Raw genomic sequence first — 9220 nt, 5'->3', positions numbered from 1 at the left:
AAATACTTAGTAAATGTTGATTCATTATATAGATTTTTTGCAAACATTTCTAAAAAACCTGTTTTCCCTTTAGTCATTATGGCAGGTAGTGTGTAATTCATGAGGGGGACAAAACGATTTTAATCCAATTTAGAATAAGCTGTACATTAAAAAAGCATTTTAAATCCCAATTTTAGAAATAAGGCTGTAACATTAAAAAAGCGATTTAATCCAATTAGAATAGGCTGATAACATTTAAAAAACAGATTTAATCCATTTAAGAATAAATAAGGCTTAACATAAAAAAAAACGTATTAATCAATTTAGCTGTAACATAAAACATAGTGTAAAAGTTCCAAAAGTGGTTTGAAAACGTTTCTGAAACACTGAATATATCCCCTACTTTACAGTGGGAAATCCCAAGGACCACACACACACAGCCCCTCCTCTGGCAATAAAGTTAAACATGGATTTCCAGGGAGAGTTGTGTGTTGTTTTGGCTCAAGAAGCTGTTAGTGTGTATTGGTGTCTGCAGGTGGTATCAAACAATAGAAAGGAGAGAGATGAAGACGGAAGAGGTGAAAGACGTATGAAAAGGACGAGAAGAAAAAAATAGAAGGAAAAAGATAGATAAAAAAACATTAAAAACTCAAATCAAATGTAAAGCTGTACAACTATAGACTCCAATCAACAACCGTAGAACTAACTGGAGCTATGACTATAATCCAAAAACCGTATAGAAACTGGAACTGTTGAACTATAACGAACAACCGTAGAATAACTGGAACTATAATCAAACAACTAGAACTAACTAACTATAGAACTATAATCACAACCGTAAACTAACTGAACTTATAATCAACAAGCCGTAGAACTAACGAAACTCTAAACTATAATTCAAAACAACCGTAGAACTAACTGGAACTGTAGAACTTAAAATCAAACAAACCGTAGAACTAATGGAGCTATTAAACTATAATCAAACAACGTATAACTAACTGGAACTATAAACTATAATCGAACAACCGGTTAAACTAACTGGAACTATTAGAACTATAATCGAACAAACCGTTAAACTAAGAACTATAATCAAAACAACCGTAGAACTAACTGAGCTATAGAACTATAATCAAACAACCTTCAGAACTAACTGAACTCCTAAACTATAAATCAAACAAACCGGAGAACTAACTGGAACCTATGAACTATAATCGAACAACGGTTAGACTACTGAACTATAACACAACAACCCGTAAACTAACTGGAACTCACTAAGACATAACCAAAACAAACGTAGAACTAACTGGAATGTAACTTAATCACACACCGTAGAACTCACTGAACTGTAGAACATAATCAAACAACCGTAAACTAACTGGAACTTGTTAGAACTATAATCAAAACAACCGTAAAACTAACATGGACTGTAAACCCTATAATCAAACAACCGTAGAACGTAACGAACTCTTCAGAACTATAAATCAAAACAACCGTAAAATAACGAACTAGAAACTTATAATCAACAACCGATTAGAACGAACTGACTGTAGAACTTAATCAAAAACAAACAGTAGAACTACTGAAACTCTAGAACCTATAATCAAACAACCTAAGAACTAACTACTGTATAGAACTAATATCAAACAACCGTAAACGAACTGGAGCTTTAGAACTAAAATCAACACAACCGAACTACTGTAGCTAATAGAAACTATAATCGAACAACCGTAGAACTAACTGGAACTGTAGAAACTATAATCAAACAACTGAACATACTGAAACTTTAACTATAATCAACAACCGTAGAACAACTGGGCATACAGTCCACAACTAGAGCAGTGGAGGTCGTTATCTCTTTTAAGTTCCACCAAATATTTTTGCTCACCCCGCAGATTTTAGGCCTATGTCCCATGAACTTTCAGATAACCTCCTGTGATACCCAAGTACCACAGTCCTAGTACCGCTGGATGCTAAAACACCTGAACTAAGAACAGGTTAAAACGTCCAATCAAACAACCTTAGAGAACTAACTGGAACAGTTACAACGATCACAACTGTGAAACTAGTTTAATAGTTTTGAAGCTGAACCTCCAAACTTATAAACGTGAACTAATAGAACGAGCTGGCTATGTAAAATTAGGTTTAGAACTGAGAACTATGTAATAGGTTTAGAAACTTAGTTAGAACTATGTAAATAGTTGATTAGAAACATTAAAAATAGGTAGATGTAACTAGTAAATGTTTAGAACTGTAGAACTACTGTAAATAGGTTTAGAACTGTAGAACTATGCTTAAATAAGGTTTGTAAACTTGTAGAACTATGTAAAAGTGTTTAAAACTGTAGAACTATATAAATAAGGTTTAGAACTGTGGTTATGGGAACTGTAAATATTTAAACATGTTGACAACTGAAATGTTTAAACTTAGAACTATGTAAATAGTTTAGAACGTTAAACTATAAATAGGTTTGAGAACTGTGAACTACTGTAAATAGGTTTAGAACTGGTGAACATGTAAATAGTTTAGAGAACTTGAACTATGTAAATCGTTAGGAACTGCTAGAACATGTAAATCGGTTTTAGAACTGTAGAACGATTGTAATAGTTTTAGAACTGTATGAACTATGTAAATAGTTTAGAACTGAAACTATGTAAATAGGTTAGTAAACTGTATGAAACTATTGAAATTAGAGTTTAGACTGTAGAAACTATGAGGTTAAACTGTAAACTATGTTAGACGTAGGTTTTAGTAACTGTCTAGAACTATGTAAAGGCTTTCTAGAAGACGTAGAACTATGTAAATAGTGTTATCCTAGAATCTCGCCTGCCCAAACTATGCCTCACAGCTTTCACCGATCGTAGCGACTCTTAATATCAGAACTCTGTGACATTTGTAAACTACGGTCTTAAACTGTTCCGACCCTATTACAACTAGGTTTACCAAACTGGTGAACTATTTAAATAGGTTTAGAACTGATGAAACTATGTAAATAGGTTTAACGTGAACTAGTATGTTATAGAACTATTTAAATATTAAAGGTTTAGAAACTGTAAGAACATGTAAATAGGTCTTAGAACGGTTAGAATATGTAAACAGGTTAGAACTGTGGAACTAGATAAATAGGTTTAGAACTGTAGAACTATGTATAAATAGGTTAAAACTGTAGAACTTATAAAGGTTAAACTGTAGGATATATTATAAACTGGAAATGAATACTTAAACTGTAATAGTAATAGTTAGAACGTAGAAACTATGTAAATAGGTTTAGAACGTAAGAACTATGTAAAATAGGTTTTAGAATGTAGAACTATGTAAATAGGTAGAACTGATAAACTATGAATAGGTTTAGTAACTGATATTAGAACTAATCTGAATAGTTTAAAGTAGCGTATTTATATAAAACTGTAGAAACTATATAAATACGTTTAGAACTGTGAACTATTAAGTAGGTTTAGAACGTGGAACTATGTAAATAGTAAGACTTATAGTAACTAGCTTAGAACTAGAACTAGTAATGGCTTTAGAAACTGTTAGAACTATGTAAATAGTTTTGAACGACTTCAGAACTAGTAAAATAGTTATAAAACTGTAGAACTATGAAATAGTTTAGAACTTAGAAACTATGAAACGGTTAGAACTGTAAACATGAGAATAGGTTAAATGCTAGATATTATAGTTAAACTTGTTAGACTATGTAAAATAGGTCTAGAACTGTTAGAACTAATTCAACTGTAAACTAGTTAATAGTTTACTGTAGAACTAATAGTTAAATAGGTTGTAGTAACTGGTAATGTAGAACTATGTAAATAGGTTAGAACTGTTAGAACTATGGAAATAGGTTTAGACTGTAGAACTATGTAAATAGTTTAAAACTGTTAGAACCATATTAAATAGGTTTAGAACTGTGGAACTATGTAAATACGTTTAGACTGTGAAACTATGTAAATAGTTAGAACTGTGTAGAACTATGTATAGGGCTTAGAACTGTAGAACTATTAAATAGGATTTAGAACTTAGAAACTAGTAAAAAGTTTTAAAACTGTTGAACTTGTAAAAGGTTAGAATCGTAGAACTTTGTAAATATTTAGAAATGTCAGAACTTTGTAAATTTCGTTTAGAAACTGTAGAAACTATGTAAATAGGTTTAGAACGTAGAACTATGTTAGGCTTAGAACCTGATAAACTATGTTAAATAGGTTATAGAACTGTTAGACTATGTAAATAGTTTTAAACTGTATAAACTATGTAAATAGGTTTAGAACGTTAACGTAGAAACTATTAAATAGGTTTAGAACATGTATTAGAACTATGTTAAAAGATAGAACACTGTGAACTATGTTAAATAGTTTAGGAACTGTAAAAGTTTCTATGTAAAACAGTTAGAACTGTAGAACTTGTAAATAGGTTTAAACTGTAGAACTTTTAAATAGGTTTAGAACTGGAACTTCCAAACGATTACAACAGAAACTTAGAGAGTGTAATTAACAGGTTGTAACCCCTGACATCTACCCCTCAAACTTCTCTCACTCATGTATTAAAAAAAATACTTCAGCACCTTACTTTTGCTACAAACAACAGCAACACACCACACACACACCCGCCCCCTTCTCTCACTACACATCCCTCGTCTCCCGTCTCTCTCGCCCCTCGTTCTAGTCCCCCCCCCCCCAACAGTTGTCAGCATGAGCACTGCCACAGGAGTGGGAGTTAGGGGAGAAGATAAAAACACACAGTATAAACTTGTCCAACTAGATCAGTGGCTGTATACCTTGACGGTCCAATGTTTTGTTGGGATGTGGTGATTTGTTGTACGTGTATGTGGTTAAGTGTGTGGGTACGTGTGATTTGAGTGTGTTAAATTGTTGTGGGGTGTTACCGTAGCTAAATTCAAGCCTGAAAAGACCACAGATGTGATAGACGAGGGAAGGGGATCGTGTGTGTGTGTATATGCGGTTGTTTGTGTGTGTGTGTTGTATATGGGGATGTGTGTGTTAGTGAGGGTAGTTTGGTTGGTTTGTATGGGGATGGTGTGATTTGGGGCCTAAGGGGCTCTGAAAAGGAACCAGTGGATCTGAGAGCAGCAGGAAAAACACAGGCCCAGGCGGAAAAAAAACAACCATCGGCTTGGACATCAGGAGCTGCTAGCGGCTCCGTCCATAATTGGCTTGTGTACACATTACATGACCAGCGGAGGGCCCACTGGTCAGGACAACACCACACCACCGGGGGAGACAGACAACACACTTTATATTTACATTTACAATTTAAGTCATTTAGCAGACCTCTTATCCAAGCGACTTACAAATTGGAAATTCATACATATCATCCTGTCCCCCGTGGGAGATGAACCCACAACCCTGGCGCTTGCAAGCGCCATGCTCTACCAAACTTGAGCCACACGGACCGGTCTGCTGGAATACTTCCTCTCTCTTTTCCAGGTTTTTTCGACTCTAAAGTAGGGCGACGTGTTCAGCGCTTATATCCAAACATAAAGAAAATAACAATAAAAAATATATTAAAATAAATATATATATAAATATATATAATAATAATAGGAGAAATGTTTTTATTTGTAAAATTAAACGACTGAAAGCAAGATTTAAGTATGTAGAAAGATAGAGCTATATTGAAATAAGATCATGTTGTTTGAGAACTATTTTACCTTTATTTTAATCTTGCAAGTCCAGTAAAACCAAATTCTTTATTTTCAATACGCCTAGGAAACTAACAATCACAAAAATAAATCGAACAATCAGGAGAATCTGAACCGTTTGGCTGTGTGTGTGACAGGCCACGTTGTTGATTGTGTGAGCAAGGCGTGTTGTGAGTGGTTGTGTGTTGATGTTGAGCCAGACGCGTGTGGGTGATGTGTGAGGCAGGCGCGTCTGTTGTGTTGTGTGAGTGAGCAGACGCGTGTGATCTTGTAGGCGTGTTGTCTGTCGTGTGTGAGCAGGCGGTTGTGTGTTGTCGCAGGCGGTGTGTGTGAGCAGGCACGTGTTGGTGTGAGTGTGTGTGAGCGGCACGTCGTTCTGTGTGAGTGTGTGTGAGCAGCACGTGATGGTGCAGATGTGTGGACAGTGTGGTGTGTGTGAGCAGCACGATTGTTGTGTGGAGTGTTGAGCAGCGCTTGTAGCGTGTGGCAGTGCCTTCCTCGGTGTTGGTGTGTGTGTTGAGCAGAGCGCTGTTTGGTCTGTGTGGGTGAGCAGGCCGGTGTTGGTGTGCCAGGGCAGGCGCGTGTTGGTGTGTGGATGACAGCACGTGTTTGTGTTGTGTGTGTGACAGCACGTGTTGACTGAGTGTGTGTACAGAGCACGTGTTGCGTGGTGAGCAGTCGCGCTGTTTGGTGTGCCGTGGTTGTGTGTGAGCAGCGCGTGTTGGTGTGTGTGTAGCAGGCGCGTGTTGTGTCTGTCGTTAGCAGCGCTTGTTGTGTGTGTGCAGGCGCGTGTTTAGCAGCACGTGTTGGTGTGTGTGTGAGCAGGACCGTGTTGCTGTGTCGTGAGCAGCGCGTGTGGTGTGTTGTGAGCAGGAGCGTGCTGTGTGGCGGCGTGTCGTGTGGTGTGAGCAGGCGCGTGATGCGGGTGTGTTGTGAGGCGGCGCGTGTCAACTGGTGTGTGTGTTGACAGGCACGTCGTTCCGTGTAGTGTGTGAGCAGGCACGTGTCTGGTGTTGTGTTGACAGGCACGTTGTGTGTGTGTAGCAGCGCTGTTGTGGTGTGTGTACGAGCGCGTGTCTGGGATGTGGTGAGCAGGCGCGTGTCGTGTGTGTGAGGTGTTGATGGGAGCAGGCTTTGGGGGACAGCTGTTGGTGTGGTTGTGAGCAAGCACGTTGTGTGTTGAGAGGCTTTGTTGAGGCAGACGTTTGATGTGTGTGAGCACCGTGTTGTGTGTGTGTAGGCAGCCACGTGTGTGGTGCGTGTGTGAGCAGGACGTTTGGTGTGTGGAGCAGGCACGTGTTGTGTGTGTGGTGAGCAGCACGTTTGTGTGTGCGTCCAAGCAGCATGTGTGCAGAGTTGTTGTGTGTGTGTGGTTGTTAGCAGGCGGTTTGGAGGCGGCGTGTGTTGGGTGTGTGGGCGTTTGGGTGTGGTGAGCAGGCACGTGTTGGGTGTGTGTCGAGCACACTGTTAGTGTGTGTGGCAGCCGTGTTGGTGTGTTTTGGTGAGCAGCCGTGTTTGTTGTGTGTCCCGCAGGCGGTTTGTTTACGCGTTTGGTGTTGATGTGACAGCACGCTGTTGTGTGTGTGTACGGCAGGCCCACGTGTTGGTGTGCGTGTGAGCAGCAACGTGTTGGTGTGTGGTCGTAGGCAGCACGTGTTCGACCTGTGTGTGTGAAGCAGGTACGTGTTGGTGTGTAGTGGAGAGCAGGGCTGTGAGCGTGTTGTGGGTGTGGTTGGTGTGAGCAGACACGTGTTGTGTTTGTTGAGCAGCACTGTTGTGTGTTGTTGGTGTGTTGAGCGAACTGTGTTGGTGGTGTGAGCAGGCACGTGCTTGGTTGTGTCTGTGAGCCAGGCATCGTTTGTGTGTGCCTGTGAGCAGCACGTGTTTGTCGTTGGTCCAGCCACGTTTGTGTGAGCGTCCTCACCTGAGGTCCCTGCTCGGAGAGGGCAGCGGGCTGACCAGGTGTCGCAGGTCATCAGTGGTGATTGTGGGAATGCCTGATCTTGAGGGATGTGGGAGAGGTGAGGCGGGGCGGGGGAGACCGCTGCTCCTCCTCTCTCAACTCCTCCCCAGACAGCAGAGAGGTGAACTGGATTGTATCACTACGGGGGAACCTGAACACGCAATCTAGAGAGAGAGAGGAGAGGAGTGTTTTAGTTCAGTATATTGTAGATTACTTAGACATCTCTTCATTAGAACACTTCCTACTCCTGGAGTGACCAGGCTTTAGGTCCAACCAGCCAATAAGTAGATTTGGTATGTCATTTCAGGCGGAAATTGGAAAGAAAAAAGGGGGCGGAAGGGCGCGGATCCCTCTACACAACTGGTACACCTTGTGTTCGACAGGACCTTCCAGACTAACATTCCTTCCTCGTGTACTGGTGCACGCAGGCTCTTTCACTGCTGGTGGCCACCAGGTTTAGTATACAGACCAGCCACAGACAAGAACAGAACAGACAGAACCGTGAGAACAAGCTGACCAAGCCAGAACTCCTTGAAAACACACGACACCGTTGTTGAGCAGCTGTAACCTGCCTCACACACACCTGGTCAGAACACAGCTGTTACCTTCGCCTCACACACACCTGTGGTCAGAACAGCACTCTCCTGCCTCCACCACACCTGGTCGGCAGGTACAGCTGCTGTTCTGACCCAGGTGTGTGTGAGGCAGGTACAGCTGCTGTTCTAACCCAGGTGTGTTTTCAAAAGGAAGTGTGGGGCAGGTACAGCTGCCAACGGAACTGTCTGTCTGTCTCTGTCTGTCTCTGTCTGTATACTAACCTGGTGCCACCAACTGAAGACCTTCGTGGCACCAGTACCACCAGGTAATGTTAGTCTGGAGTCCTGAAAACACACAGGTGTAACCAGGTGTGTTAAAAGGATCCGCCCCTTTCCCCCCCCTTTTTTTTCTTTCCAATTTCCGCCTGAAATGACATACCCAAATCTAACTTATTGCTGGGTTGGAACTAAAGCCTGCACTACCAGGAGTAGGAAGTGTTCTAATGAAGAGATGTCTAGTAACTCTAACATATACTGAACTAAACACCTCCTCCTGTCTYCCTCTCTCCTCCTCTAGATGCGTGTTCAGGTTCCCCAGTACAGTGATAAAAATCCAGTTCACCTCTCTGCTGTCCGGGGAGGAGTTGAGAGAGGAGGAGCAGCGGTCTCCCCCGCCCCGCCTCACCCTCCTCCCCCACATCTCCCCCCTCAAGATCAGCATTCCCACAATGCACCATGATGACCTGCGACACCTGGTCAGCCCGCTGCCCTCTCCGACAGGGACCCTCAGGTGAGGACGCTCACACCAACACGTGCCTGATCACACTCACACCAACACACGCCTGCTCACACACACACACACCAACACGTGCCTGTTCACACACACACCAACACGCCAACACGTACCTGCCACACACAACACCAACACACGCCTGCTCACACACACACCAACACGCGCTGCTTCACGACACACATCACACCAACACACGTGCCATGCACACACACACCAACACGTGCCTGTTTCACACACACACCAACACGCGACTGTCTCACACACACCAACAACACGCCTGCCAACACACACACCAA

General features: G+C 41.7%; 1 protein-coding gene across 1 annotated transcript in view; it reads left to right on the top strand.

Moving 5' to 3' along the window:
• LOC112071240 (forkhead box protein K1-like) overlaps positions 1-8946 on the top strand; it is an 11360-nt gene extending 2414 nt beyond the window's left edge. The window contains exon 2 of the mRNA XM_024138705.2: positions 8709-8946. Coding sequence (XP_023994473.1) covers positions 8709-8925 — 217 coding nt within the window. The 3' untranslated portion in view covers positions 8926-8946. The remainder of the gene's footprint in view (positions 1-8708) is intronic.
• The last annotated feature ends 274 nt before the right edge of the window (positions 8947-9220 follow it).

This window comes from Salvelinus sp. IW2-2015, unplaced genomic scaffold, assembly GCF_002910315.2.
Source record: "Salvelinus sp. IW2-2015 unplaced genomic scaffold, ASM291031v2 Un_scaffold1553, whole genome shotgun sequence".
Taxonomy (NCBI): domain Eukaryota; kingdom Metazoa; phylum Chordata; class Actinopteri; order Salmoniformes; family Salmonidae; genus Salvelinus; species Salvelinus sp. IW2-2015.
The sequence above is the reverse complement of the archived record's forward strand: the minus strand, read 5'-3'. Positions and strand labels throughout refer to the sequence as shown.